This window comes from Theropithecus gelada, chromosome 1, assembly GCF_003255815.1.
Source record: "Theropithecus gelada isolate Dixy chromosome 1, Tgel_1.0, whole genome shotgun sequence".
NCBI lineage: Eukaryota > Metazoa > Chordata > Mammalia > Primates > Cercopithecidae > Theropithecus > Theropithecus gelada.
Genome location: NC_037668.1, coordinates 24222813 through 24238150, shown reverse-complemented (window position 1 = coordinate 24238150; position 15338 = coordinate 24222813). Strand labels below are relative to the sequence as shown.

General features: G+C 37.7%; 1 protein-coding gene across 1 annotated transcript; it reads left to right on the top strand.

Moving 5' to 3' along the window:
• Window positions 1-288: 288 nt before the first annotated feature.
• LOC112612970 (olfactory receptor 6K2) lies at window positions 289-1397 on the top strand. Its single transcript, XM_025368008.1, has one exon. It carries the CDS (start codon window positions 326-328, stop codon window positions 1292-1294), a length of 969 nt encoding a protein of 322 aa, XP_025223793.1. The 5' UTR covers window positions 289-325; the 3' UTR covers window positions 1295-1397.
• Window positions 1398-15338: the final 13941 nt, after the last annotated feature.

The following is a 15338-nucleotide window of genomic DNA, read 5'->3' as shown; positions in this document are numbered from 1 at the left end:
ATTAGGAACGAACTCTCAGTATGAGGACCAGAAATCTGAGTTTTAACAAACCCTCCAGGTGATTCTGATGCATGTCAATATTTGATAATTTCACATCCAAAATATTGACTGTGCTTTCCGACTGGATTTTTCCCACACTACAACTTAAGTCTTAAGCAACTATGGAATATGGACCATGTCCTTCTTCCTTGTCTTCCTTTCTATCCCCATTACAGGGCTCCATCCAGAGGCTGGCTTCTTGTAAGCGTATTTCTTTATCCAATAGTAGACGCCTCTTGGAGACTTGAGTGCACTGGAAATTGAAACTCTCACTTCCAACTTGGAGATGGAGAGCCCCAATCGAACCACCGCTCAGGAGTTTATCTTCTCTGCCTTCCCTTATTCCTGGGTTAAGTCTGTTGTCTGCTTTGTTCCACTGCTTTTCATCTATGCTTTCATTGTTGCTGGAAACCTGGTCATCCTCACAGTGGTCCAGTTGAATACTCACCTCCACACTCCCATGTATATTTTTATCAGTGCTCTTTCTTTCCTGGAGATTTGGTATACCACAGCCACAATTCCAAAGATGCTGTCTAGCCTGCTTAGTGAGAGGAGGAGCATTTCCTTCAATGGTTGTCTCCTACAGATGTATTTCTTCCATTCCACCGGCATCAGTGAGGTGTGTCTCTTGACAGCTATGGCCTTTGACCGCTACCTGGCCATCTGCAGCCCACTTCATTATCCCACTATCATGACCCCCAAGCTATGTACCCAACTGACTTTAAGTTGCTGTGTTTGTGGCTTTATCACACCCCTTCCTGAGATTGTCTGGATCTCTACACTGCCATTTTGTGGTTCGAATCACCTTGAGCATATCTTCTGTGACTTCCTACCAGTGCTGCGCCTGGCCTGCACAGACACACGAGCCATCGTCATGATTCAGGTAGTGGATGTCATCCATGCAGTGGAGATTATTACAGCTGTGATGCTCATCTTCATGTCCTACATTGGTATTGTGGCTGTAATTCTACGTATTCATTCAGCTGGAGGCCGCCGCAAAGCATTTTCCACGTGTGTCTCTCACCTCATAGTCTTTTTGCTCTTTTTTGGCAGTGTGGCTCTCATGTACCTACGCTTCTCTGCCACCTACTCCTTATTCTGGGATACAGCCATTGCTCTGGCCTTTGCAGTTTTGTCTCCCTTCTTCAACCCCATTATCTATAGCCTGAGGAATAAAGAAATAAAAGAAACTATAAAAAAGCACATAGGTCAAGCTAAGGTATTTTTTTTCCATAAGACAAGGGACCTCCAGTAAGATATTTTAGTTGAGATCCTGTATAGTTGGTGGTTTCTCTTCACCTTCAGCTCTCAGCAATCTGTCTTTTCCTATCAGCCTTTTATTGAAACTGGTCTCCCAAAGCTCACAAAAAAAAAAAAAAAAAAAAAAAATTCAGTAATAGCTAAAGTCAATAGCTTCTATTTAATCTTTACTCAGTTAGACATATTTTTCAATCTGATTTTATTAATTAAACTTTCTGCCACTCAAGTTATTCGTAGTAAATTCATCGTGTTGAAATGTTCTGTATAAATATTTACTTTAATTTTAAAGCAATTAACATATTTGTCTGTAAGACATGGTCATTTAAAAAGTATCCTTCATAAGACTACGTTTTATCCATGGTGCCTTCAGCTTCTATAGTTGAAAAATGATTCAGATTTATAAATTGAGTATCCAAGTATTGATCAATAAGTGATTTAATTAAGTTACTCATTAAATAATCAGTTTTTCATGATAAATAAAAAAACCCAGATGTTGCATTCACTGTGATCAAATGCATTGTACATATTAAGTAATAAACATAAAAACTATCTGTTGAATGAATAAACCAACCTACCACCATGCTGCACTCTGATTGTTTTAGACAATCGATCAGTTGTGTTAGGCAACAACTCTTTCAGGCTGTCTTCTTTGGCTTTTAGGATTCCAAACTCATTTCTATCCTTCCTTGGTGACGCTTCTTTCTCTTGCTGAGTCTTCATGTCATACACGCTTTATAAAAAGCAATTTTTCTCCAGGGCTCATGATTCAGCTAAGATAGGATAAAGCTTATTACTGTGCAAATGTTAATAAATTTTTACCCTTCTCTAGCCTGCCAACACAAATCCTATAGCTATCAGTGTGATTTCCCCACTTTTTTGCCACAATCTTTTCATTACTTTTACTCCTAAATCTTACGATATTTTAAAATCAAATGGAAAGACAGAAGTTAAGGAGAGATCTTATAAAAAGGGGTAATGCTATCAAATAAAAGCTGGGATACAGAAGAGAAGAAAAATCAGAGAAAACCTGTTGATTGTGGGTGAAGGGGGTCTGGGTAAAAGAAAGGCTTTAGGGGATACTTGGTTTAAGAACAGGAGGACAGAGGGAAAAAGAAATGCAAGAAGTATCACTGAGTTTAAGTCAAGTATTTTTAATCTTCTTCAAATGACATGAAAATGTCATTGTTTTTCTAATTTATTGACTAATTGATGCTATTGTAAGTGCAATATTGTTACAGAGCTGTTACACATAAAGCTCCATTACACAAAAGGGTCACACCATTTTTTCTCTGTCCTTTCCACTTTTAAGTTTTGCAGAAATCATTTCCTAAATATTATCAATATCCCTAAAAATTAATATAGCTAACACTACCTGCTTTACATGCATGCTTTCTCAACTTCAAGCTTCTTTCCCCACTGCAAACTGAGCTGTTCTTACAACTTAGATCTGATTGCTTTATTAGCCTGCCTTAAAACCTTCTGTGATTAAACATACCTTCATTTCAAATTATGAACATAAAGTAATTTTACTAGTTCTGTGTGGTGTGTGTGTGTGCATGCAGGTAATGAAAAAATATTCCAAGCTGAGGGAAAAACAAGAGAAAATAAAACAGAAAAAAAATGCATCGTGTGTTGATGTTCCCGTTACCTTGTAAATGTGCTCTTAGTGAATACACTGGATTAAGGAAACATACGCCTTCTGGCCTGGAGAGGATAGAAGCTGCTAACTTATTTCCTGATAGTTTTAAATATATTTATTTTACCTAAAATTTCACTGCATTTATTAATCAAATTTTTACTAGTAGTAATAAAATACCATATGTGATGGTTAATACTGAGTGTCAACTTGATTGGATTGAAGGATTGAATCAAAGTATTGTTCCTGGGTGTGTCTGTGAGGGTGTTGCCAAAGGAGATTTAACATTTGAGTCAGTGGACTGGGAAAGGCAGACCCACCCTCAATCTGGGTGGCCACAATCTAATCAGCTGCCAGTGCAGTCAGAATAAAAGCTGGCAGAAGAACGTGGAAAGACTAGACTGGTTTAGTCTTCTGGCCTACACTTTTCTCCTGTGTTGGATGGTTCTTGCCCTCGAATACCAGACTCCAAGTTCTTCTTCAGCTTTGGGACTTGGACTGGTTTCCTTGCTCCTCAGCTTGCAGACGGCCGATTGTGGTACCTCTTCTTGTGATAGTGTGTCAATACACTTTAATAATACATCTATCCTATTAGTTCTGTCCCTTTAGAGAACCCTGACTAATACACCGTAGTATATTCACAATGGTAATTATATTTATCGATAATAATATTAATGCAATTTTCCACTTATTGGGCACTCTTCACATTTAAGACATTGTCATATACACACACATACACATATGTTACTTTATAGAAATTCTTTGCAATAGGTATTGATATCAGTACTACTTTAAGAGGGAGGAAACTGTAGCTTATAGGGCTTAAGCTTTTGTCCAAAGATACACATTTAGTAAGAGGCTGTTAAAATTTGAACCCAGGTCTGTGCTTGTTCAAAAGCATTTCCTTAACTACCATGCTACATTTTTTAATATTCTAGCTATATTCTTGAGAAATAGAGAGATGTATTATCTAACATTCTTTGGAGACATCAAACTAATAGAATGTCTATCTATTTATCTACAAAGATGTGTTGTAAATATTGGCTCATATGCTTATGGAGACCAAGAACTTCATGATCTGCTGCATATAATAAGCTAGAGAACCAGGAAAACTGGTGACGTAATTTAGCCTAAGTCTGAAGGCCTGAAAACAAGGGAAGCCGATAGTATAAACTCAGGTCCAAGTCTAAAGGCCTGAGAATGAGGAGCACCCAGTGTCCAAAGGCAGAAGGAGAAGAATATCCCATCTAAACAAAAACAAATTTGCCCTTCCTTTACTTTTTTGTTCTATTTAGGGTTTCAATGGATCAGAAGAGTCAGTAAAGTCCTTGAGTGATGTTTACTTTTTTCTTAATATTTCATAACTTAAATGTTATGATGTAAAATTAACAATGATTAAATATTGATATAAAGCAATGTGTCTTATATGATAAAAGTAAGAGAAGAAAGCACATTTGCTAATGTGTGTGTATATGTGTGTGTGTGTATATATATAAACATGTTCACAACAAAATAAGGAGGAAACACTCCTGGCAATTATAATTACAGTTTCCATTTTTATAACTAATCATGTTATCATAGCTAGTATTTATAACTACCTTCTTCTACTACTCATTCTGTATTCACTTTGCCTTCATCAAGCACGTCAGTTGGTCATAGTTCCTTAACTGATATGGTGACCCAAACATTAATTCCTCAAGGATCTTGGTCATTAGTAGTCCTTTCTGGATTGTGGTATTGTTATTTTTTATTGGCCTTAATCACAGGGCACGGAAATACTAAAAGATATCCTAAAGAATCTCCTGTATACCAGACATACTCTTCCTTCCCTTCACTGTGGAATCTGTAGAATAACAGTCCAATTTCAAGCATTTCCTCTGCTTTTGGTGGGTCATCTTTTGGGCCATCTTTCAACCAGTCAACCAACCAACCAACCAACCAAACTATTAGAGCTCTTTCCTACTCCCTGAGCTGCAACATTAAATTCAAAATCTCTGCTTAGTGAGCCCATATCAATAAATTTGACTTGATCCAACTTTATGTTCCTTCCACTATTTTTCCACATCCTTATTATCTATTCTCATATATGTTCTCTAGATTTCTAATTGTATAAACTTGAGCTTAAACAATGTAGCACACTTCTTCATGAGTTGCATATTATACCTCACCTTTGGAGACCTCCTGGGTCTTGAGTCTAGCTCTAGGTCTAGAAGAAAAGAGGAATAGTGGCGATGGGTCCTGAGGAGAATCTGTATTGTTTTGCATGGCAATTGCTTCAGGGGCAATTGTCTCAGCAAAACAAGGTTAATGACCTCAGAAGGAAGTAGAAAGGCTGATATCACTATGGGTAGGGAGGCCACTTCCATTGGCAAAAAAAGGCTCATCGGAATTTAGGAGCACAATTTTCCAAGAATCATCAGAATTTTTCCATCCCAACTTAGAGGTAGATAATATGTATATTATCTACTATGTGCTGGAGAGTGTTTTAAGTGTTGGAACAACATAGGTCCAAGGTTTATTCTCTGATGTCCAGAATCTCATAATTCAGGGGGAATTAGGGCTTAAGAAATAGAAGAAACTGAAATAGTTCTTTGGCTTTTCCTTATCCAGTAAGTAACGAGGGATCCATTGGGAGGGTGGCCACAAGAGCAGGGGAAAAAACACCACAGGGAGAAAGAAATCCCCAGCTGAACTTTGTAACAATTTGAACGGGGTGAGAAACCTCATGGTCAGAACTTGGGGGAGGGCTTGAATCTGGTGTGCAGATTCCACACGCAGGGGAAGAACCAAGCCCTTTTCTTTTGAAGCTAGAGGCGGGTAGCCTGGGGCAAGTTCTCAAGCCCTGCTTGCACACTACCTGGAAACAGACTCGGGGCTATTGTGAGGGCACAGTGGAAGTAGTGAGATCAGTCATTCATTTGTGTGGGAGCTGGGTGAGGCCTGTGGCTGCCAGCTTTCTCCCACTTCCCTGACAACCTGCATGACTCAGCAGAGCCATAGTTAGATGCCCCAGGGAGAGTCTAAGCTTATACATGCCTAGCCCTGCCCCCACCTGATGGTCATTCCCACTCTGGTAGCCGAAGGCAAAGGGCTTATAACCTTGGGAGTTCTAGGGCCCCACCCACTACCAGTTCCTCTCCATACTACCACAGCTGATGCTCTTTGCAAAGCGCCACCTCCTGGCAGGATGCCAACCGGACCAAAATAGAGCATTAAACCACCAAAGGTAACCACCCTCATGGAGTCCATTTCACCCCCTGCCACCTCTACTGTAGGTGAATCTCATGGGGTGGCTGGCTAGGACAAATGCAGCAACTTATGTATTTGGAATGCTGGCTTTTAAAATAGCAGCCCTTTTCATTCTGGCGTAGTATACAGTACATGGAACAAAGTGAGCACTTGCTAAATATTTGAATAAACTAATGAAAATGTAATAAATTAATAAATTGAATATCCAATTGGTTTTCTAAACTAGACATCCGGGATCCTCATTTCTTTTTTGCCTCACAACTGAGAAGATGATAAATAAGAATCAGACAGTCGTGATTGAATTTGTATTCACTGGCTTTCCTTGCTTGCAGGAGGGTGAGCTGGGGTTTTTTGTTTGTTTGTTTTTGTTTTGTTTTTGAGACAGAGTCTCGCTGTTTCACCCAGGCTGGAGTGCAGTGGCATGATCTCGGCTCACTACAACCTCAACCGCCCAGGTTCAAGTGATTCTCCTGCCTCACCCTCCTGAGTAGCTGGGATTACAGGCGCCTGCCACCACGCCCAGCTAATTTTTATATTTTTACTAGAAACAGGGTTTCACCATGTTGGCCAGGTTGGTCTCCAACTCCTGACCTCAGGTGATCCATCCGCCTCAGCATCCCAAAGTGCTGGGATTACAGGCGTGAGTCACCGCGCCTGGCTGGCTTTTGTTTTTTATCCTTCTGCTGCTCATTTATCTGTTCACCATCATTGGCAGTCTTATGGTGTTCTTTGCCATCGAACTGGATTTCTGCTTGCACAGCTCCTTGTATTTCTTCATCAGTGTCCTCTCTTTCCTAGAGATCTGGTATACCACCATCACCATCCCCAAGATGCTCTTCAACCTAGCCAATGATCAGAAGACCATCTCCCTGGATGGTTGCCTCTTGCAGATGTATTTCTTTCACTCCCTCGTCATCACTGAGGTTTGCTTGCTCACCACCATGGCTATGGACAGATACCTGGCCATCTGTAATCCCTTTCACTACCCCACAATGGTGGCACCTCAGCACCACACTCAGGTGACTCTAGGTTGTTGCATCTGTGGCTTCTTCACGCTGCTCCCTGAGATTGCTTGGATATCCACACTGCCATTTTGTGGTCCAAATCAATCCAGAATATTTTCTGTGACCTTGATCCTATCCTGAATCTAGTGTGTGTGGACACTGGCGCAGTTGTATTAATCAAAGTTGTGAATATTGTGTATGCTGTGGAGATCATCACAGCTGTAATGCTTGTGATTTTGGCTTGCGTCCTGATTATTGCAGTGATCTTAAGAAACTGCTCTGCTGGTGTATGCCAAAAGGCATTTTCTGCCTGTGCTTCCCACCTTACTATTTTCTTATTCTTTTTTGGAAATGTAGCCCTGATGTACCTGCTCTTCTCTGCCAAGTACTCCTTTTTCTGGGACCAGTCCAGTCTAAAGTTTGCATTCATCCAGTCTAATGTTTGCAGTGCTGTCACCATTCTTCAACACAATTATCTGTAGTCTGAGGAAAACAGAGATAAAAAAAGCAATAAAAAAGCACATGCGCCAATCAATGATATTCACACATCATGTCAAATAAGACCAAATTCACACCTCCTAATTACCCAGGAATATTTATGCAAATATTTACATTAACATGTTCAGTGTGTCCTTTTTTGATGTACAGGTAGTAAATGATGTTTAGTCATTCTTATTATCTCTGTGGACTTAGTAAATGTCCTCAGGGGTTGACTAACCACAGAATTCAAAGAAACTAGGATAAAACTATGCACAGGTCCTTGGTTTATTATTTTTTGAATCCAGCGAGAGTCATAAAATATTGTCTCTCCCCTGACGTCTTCTCCAGCATATTCATATAGTAGTAAACACACATTTCTCTGTTTCTTTAACACATTGTTTGGACTCTATTTGGCATGATTTTTATACTTTCTTATGTCACAGTTTATATATCTTATGTCTGTCTAATCTGTATGCTAATTGAAAGAAGGTATCTTACTTTGTTCATCTCCACATTCCCAATGCTTAACAGAATGCTTTGTCCATAGAAACTCTTGGTAATAGTTTGCTGAATGAATAAATGAATAATTAGAGGCAGTCTTTATGTCTTGAAGCTATACATTATAGGAAAGGAAACTCAGACAATTTTCTCTTTTATTTATTTTTTTAAGAAATGTCATTTTTTAATAGTAAGCTTTTATAGTATTCCTGGGTAGAAAGGTATTTTTATAGAAACAGTTATTTTTTCTATCTTTTTCCTCATGAGTCCATAAAATAGTATTTTTATATCAATTTTTATTATACCTAATACATAAAATCAGTATTCTTTTAAGAATTTAGAAGTTTAAGATACACTAAAAATATTTTTGACAATAACTCTCATTCTCAGAGGTAGCACCATTAATAAGTTCTATGTATTTACTTCCAGAATTAACAAAACTATGTTTAGCCACATTTACACATGGTATCTATGGGTGCATGTATGTCAGAGTATTTTTTTTAATTGTGTTAAATTATACGTAACCTGAAACTTTTAGGTATACAGTTTCATGGCATTAGTATATTCACACTGTAATGCAACTATTATCATCAGAATTTTCTTTTTTTTTTTTTGAGATGGACTCTTGCTCTTTCGCCCAGGCTGGAGTACAATGGAGTGATCTCAGCTCACTGCAACCTCCACCTCCCGAATTCAAGCAATTCTCCTGCCTCAGCCTCCCGAGTAGCTGGGACTAGAGGCATTCGCCACCACGCCTGGCTAATTTTTGTAGTTTTAGTAGAGATGGGGTTTCACCATGTTTAGCAGAGATGGGGTTTCACCACCAGGCTGGTCTCAAACTCCTGACCTCAAGTGATCTACCCGCCTCGGCCTCCCAAAGTGCTCAATTATAGGTGTGAATCACTGCTCCCGGCCTGTCTACAGAATTCTTTTTATCTTACAAAACTGAAACTTTAGCCTTAAATCATAATTCCTGATTATCTTCTCCCTTCAGCCGCTGGCAACGACCCTTCTATAATACTTTCTGCTTTTTGAATTTGACCACTCTGAGTATCATATGAATAATCATATAGTATTTGTCCCTTTGTGACTGGCTTATGTCGCTTACCATAATTTCTTGAAGGTTCATCCATGTTGAGTCTTATGTTCATACCATGTGTCAGAGTTTTCTTTTTACGGCCACGGAATATTCTCTTGTATACCACATTTTGTCTATCTGTTCATTTATCCATGCACACTTGGGTTGTTTCCACTGTTTAGTTATTGTGAATAATGCTGCTGTTAACATTGGTGTACAAATATCTCTTCAAGACCCTGCTTTTAATTTGGAAACTCAGGCTATTTCATATTCAACAGAGAATAGCACGGATGGGGGAGAGAATGTATAAAGATAAGATGCAGAGTGTATTTGCACTTAGAGTTTTTTTTTTTTTTTTTTTTTAAAGACAGAATCTTGCCCTGTCCCTCAGACCGAAGTGCTGTGGCACAATCTCTATTCACTGCAACCTCAGCCTCCCTGGGTTCAAGTGAACCTTGTGTCTCAGTCTCTTGAGTAACTGGAATCACAGGTATTTGCCGCACAGCCACTTAATTTTCATTTTTTTTTCATTTTTTTTTTTTTTTAGTAGGGACAGGGGTTTCACCATGTTGCCTAGGCTGGACTTGAACTCCTGACCTGAAGTCATCTGCCTACTTCAGCCTCCCAAAGTGCTGGGATTACAGGCATGAGTCACAGCACCCGGCCCATAGAGACAATTTTTAATAGTAAAATGAAGCTATACGATAGGTAATCCACTTAGATTTGTATGACTGACATAAACCTAGATGTAAAATGGGGCTTTCATTAATATCTTGAGACTCTAGTACCATAAACATAGTAATTAAACTTTGTCATTTAGTCATGGTTTTGAAGGCAGTGATACATTTAGTTCCACACTTGGCTTTATTTCCTACTTGCCTCTAAATGAGAAATTATATTCTTCCATTGAGCTCTTTTTAAATATATTTCCCTGAATGGACCAAGTATGCCGGTTTTGTAAAGCTTCTGATAATTTAGGCTTAGATAATTCCCTTCAGGGTTGTTGTAATCAGAGATAATTATTAGTGGACAGGAGCATGAAGCAACTTTATGCAAGATATGCTAATGATACATTGCAAAATTATTCTTTAAGAGATAAGTACTTAGCTTTATGAGAAATTATCCCATATCAAATCCCTGTCCTTTACCCTCTGGTTTTAAAAATTGAATGTTTCAAAATGAAATGTATAAATTTAAAGGCTTAAATATATGTGGTTGACATTATTCAAATCAGTTTACAATAATAATTCTTTTACTATGTAGACTTACATGCAAAATGCTTTTTAGTCTTCCACCTAAATTGAGCCATATAATGATTTTCTGGAATAGGTATTAGTCATTACTGTAATTATTATATGCTTAATAAATTTTAAGTAAATTTCCAATAATCATCTGATCATTAAATGCTGGAACAATAATTTAAATCAGATGATTCACCTTCAAATGCAGTGTATGTTCTATTGGCCTAAGCTGTCTTCCAATTTCAATTACATAGTTAATTGCGTTTAGGAAAACCATGGTTTTAGGATTTTTCTTACTCAAAACAGTAAAACCAAGTAAGTTAACAGAAAAATAATAAAATAAATAAGAAAGTGAGAGATGATTAAGATAGGAAAAGAAAAGAGTTCTATTTTGTTGATTACAGAATTATAAATGAGCAACATATACATCTGATAAATACAAGATATCTACTGTTCTAGCCCATTTATAAGTCAAAATTTGAGAAATTTTAAAACAAAAACTATTTCTGCAGAACAAAAAGTAAAACTTTAAAATAATAAAATTTTTATGAGAAAAAAATAGTTTTACATTTAAGTTAAAATATTTGTCTTTATTTGTAATCCGCAGAAAAAGCTGAACTCCAAAAGATCCACAGAAAACAGGTATGGATTTTAGTGATTCCAGCTGAGAAGACTTTATAATTTTTGGATCTAAAGCATCTCTTAAAGTTTCTGAGTCTAGGAGAAGGTGGAACAGATCACTTTGCTCTGATGCCAGAACAGAGTCTGAGGCAAGTTGTTCAGTGCTGATTAAACTACCATGTAAAGTACAGACCCTCCCAGAGGTGATAACCATGGCCAAATATAACAACCCTCCAAATTATTCCAGCCCTTGTAAAAACTGGTGTAAAATATTTCTAAATATATAATTCTCATTTTAAAATCTCTCTAAGTTTTGACTTCTAAATGGGCCAGAGCATTTAGATAATACAATTAAAAAAATAAAGGGTTTCTTTTTGCAGTTAACTGTATTCACTTTCACTTCACTTCGAGTCCTCTAAGATTATTTAACCCTTAACTTTATTTGAAAATTTACTTATTACTCAAGTTCATAATTCTCTAATAAAAAATAGAACTCTTTTCCAATTTTCTCTTTAAATAATCTGTCCATAATAAACACTGGTGTCTCCTGTAACCTCTCAGCACCAATTTATATAGCATAGCATGCAGTTTTTATTTATTTTATTTTATTTTATTATTTTACTTTAAGTTATGGGACACATGTGTGAAACATGCAGGTTTGTTACATAGGTATACATGTGCCATGGTGGTTTGCTGCACCTATCAACCCATCATCTAGGTTTTAAGCCCCGCATGCATTAGGTATTTGTCCTAATGCTCTCCCTCCCCTTGCCCCTCACCCCGCAACAGGCCCCAGTGTGTGATGTTCCCCTCCCTGTGTCCATGTGTTCTCATTGTTCAGCTCCCACTTGTGAGTGAGAACATGCAGTGTTTGGTTTTCTGTTCCTGTTAGTTTGCTGAGGATGATGGTTTCCAGCTTCAACCATGTCCCTGCAAAGGACATGAACTCATTTTTTTATGGCTACATAGTATTCCATGGTGTGTATGGGCCACATTTTCTTTATCCAGTCTATCATTGATGGGCATTTGGGGCATGCAGTTTCACAGATTGTACTTCCTTTTATACTTCCAAGGTATTTGCCATCCTTTTTTTTTTTTTTTCCCCTGAATCCTTTTAAATAAGGGTCTCTATGTGATCAGAACCAATGAATATTCTCGGGAGGTTGTGGAAGTAGAAAAAGAAAGTCAGAGGTCCAAGTGTTAAACCCTCAAGGTATAAGACTTTTTCATCATGCCCTTCCATCTGTCTCAGGGACATGCCTTGTTACGTGGGCTAATAATCATAAACAATGCTTAGAGACTGGAGAATCAATGTTGGTTTCGATGGACTTTGAGTGCAGGGTGGGACTGAATTTTAAGTCATTAAATGCCAGAGTACTGTCAGAGCAAACTTTACCATGAATCTCTGCTGCCTACGATGACAGAAAACTCAAGGAACTCACCAGTTTTTATGTATCAAAACTTTCCCCTGAATGTCTCCTGTGGACTTCCACATTGCAGTTTTGCTCTAGAGACTTTGATTCTGGCCAGGTGCGGTGGCTCACGCCTGTAATTCCAGCACTTTGGGAGGCTGAGGCGGGTGGATCACCTGAGGTCAGGAGTTCGAAACCAGCCTGGCCAACATGATGAAACCCTGTCTCTACTAAAAATACAAAATTAGCCAGGCATGGTGGCAGGCACCTGTAATCCTAGCTACCGGGGGGCTGAGTCAGGAGTATCACTTGAACCTGGGAGGCAGAGGTTGTGGTGAAGCGAGATTGCACCACTGCACTTCAGCCTGTGCAACAGAGCGAGACTCCATTTCAAAAACAACAACAAAAAAGACTATGATTCTTATATACTTTTTTTTCTAATGTGCTGAGAAACTTAACATGAGATCTATCCTCCTAACACATTTTGAAGTGTACAATACTGTATTGTTAACATTTATGTGATGTGTTGTACAGCACAGCTCTGGAACTCAATCATCTTTCATGGATAAAACTTCATACCTATTTAATACCCATTTTTCCTTCCCTCAGCCTCTGATGAGCACTATTTACTCTGTTTCTATGAGTTGGACTATTTTATATACTTCATATAAGTAGTATCTTGCAGTTATTTGTCCTCCTGTGATTGGCTTATTTCACTCAGCATAGTTTCATCAAGGTTCACTCATGTTGTCATATGTGACAGGATTCCATTTGATATTATGATTGAATTATTTCAATTTCATGTACATGCCACTTTCATCAGTCATAGACATTTCCATTGTTTCTATTTCTTGGTTTTTGTTAATAGTGCTGCAATAAACATAAAAGTGCAAAAGTGCAAATATCTCCTTACAATCCTGATTTTAATTCTTTTGGATGTATACCCAGAAGCGGGACTGCTAGATTATATGATAGTTCTATTTTTAGTTTTTAGGAAATGCTACACTGTTTTCCACAGTGGCTGCACCATTTTACATTTCTATCAACAGTGTACAATTGTTCCAACTTCTCCACATTTTCAGCAATACTTATCTTTCTATTCCTTTGAGAATAGCCATCCTAACAGATGTGAGATAATATCTCAGTATTGCTTTGATTTGCATTTCCCTGATAATTAGTGATGTTGAGCACCTTTTCTTATACCTGTTAACCAATTGTATGTCTTCTTTGGAAAAACATTCATTCAAGTCCTTTGCTTATTTTCTAATTTTCATTTTTGCTATGGATTTAAAGAAGCTCCTTGTATATTTTGGATTTTAACCCCTTGTTAGATGTATGCAAATATTTTCTTCCATTCCATAAGTGAACTTTTTTGTTGTTGTTGACTCTTTTCTTTGCTGTGCAGAAGATGTCCAATTTGTCTATTTATGCTTTTGTTGCTTTTGTTTCTGGTACCATATCCAAGAAGTAACTGGCAAGACCAAACAGATCACTTTGCTCTGGTGCCTGAGCAGAGGCTAAGGCAAGCTGTTTAGTGCTGATTAAACTACTATGTAAAGTACAAACCCTCCCTGAGGTGATAACCATGGCCAGATACAACAGCCCTCCAAATTATCCCCACCCTTTTAAAATTGTATAAAATACTAAATATATAATTCTCATTATATATGATAAAAGTCATGAAGCTTTTTCCTTTTGTTTTTTTTTTTTCCAGCAGTTTTACAGTTTCAGGTTGTAATTCAAGTCTTTAATCCCATTTGAATTGATTTTTGTACATAGCATAAGGGTCCAATTTCTTTTTTTATGTGAATATGAAATTTTTCCAACACATATGTTGAAAAGACATTTTTATTTCCTTATGATCAGTTCTGCTGATTGGGCCACACTATTTCTTTTATAAAAAATAAACATTATAGAATTAGTAAGCATTTTTATTTTCTTTTTATTATTATGATTATATTTTAGTTTTGGGACACATATGCAGAACGTGCAGGTTTGTTACATAGGTATACACATATCATGGTGATTTGTTGCACCCATCAACCTGTCATCTACATTAGGTATTTCGCCTAATACTATCCTTCCCCTAGCCCACCCCCACCCCCCAAGAGGCTTCAGTGTGTGATATTCCCCTCCCTCTGTCCATGTGTTCTCATTGTTCAACTCCCACTTATGAGTGAGAACATGTGGTATTTGGTTTTCTGTCCTTATGATAGTTTGCTGAGAATTATGGTTTCCAGCTTCATCCATATCCCTGCAAAGGATGTAAACGCATCCTTTTTTATGGCTGCCTAGTATTCCATGGTGTATATGTGCCAAATGTTCCTAATCCAGTCTATCATTGATAGGCACTTGGGTTGGTTGCAAAGGGCTAATATCCAGAATCTACAAGGAAATTAAACAAATTTACAAGAAAAAAAACACAAATAACCCCATCAAAAAGTGAGCAAAGAATATGAATAGACATTTCTCAAAAGAAGACATTTATGCAGCCGGCAAACATGAAAAAAGCTCATCATTACCGGTCATTAGAGAAATGCAAATCAAAACCACAATGAGATACCATCTCATGCCAATTAGAATGGCGATCATTAAAAAGCCAGGAAACAACAGATGCTGGAGACAATGTGGAGAAATAGGAATGCCTTTACACTGTTGGTGGGAGTGTAAGTTAGTTCAACCATTGTGGAAGACAGTGTGGCAATTCTTCAAAGGTCTAGAACCAGAAATACCATTTGACCCAGCCATCCCATTACTGGGTATATACCCAAAGGATTATAAATCATATTACTATAAAGACACATGCACACATATGTTTAT

Bases quoted from the DNA above. Each gene is read 5' to 3' on its own strand.
- LOC112612970 (XM_025368008.1), top strand. From the start codon at position 326: ATGGAGAGCCCCAATCGAACCACCGCTCAGGAGTTTATCTTCTCTGCC.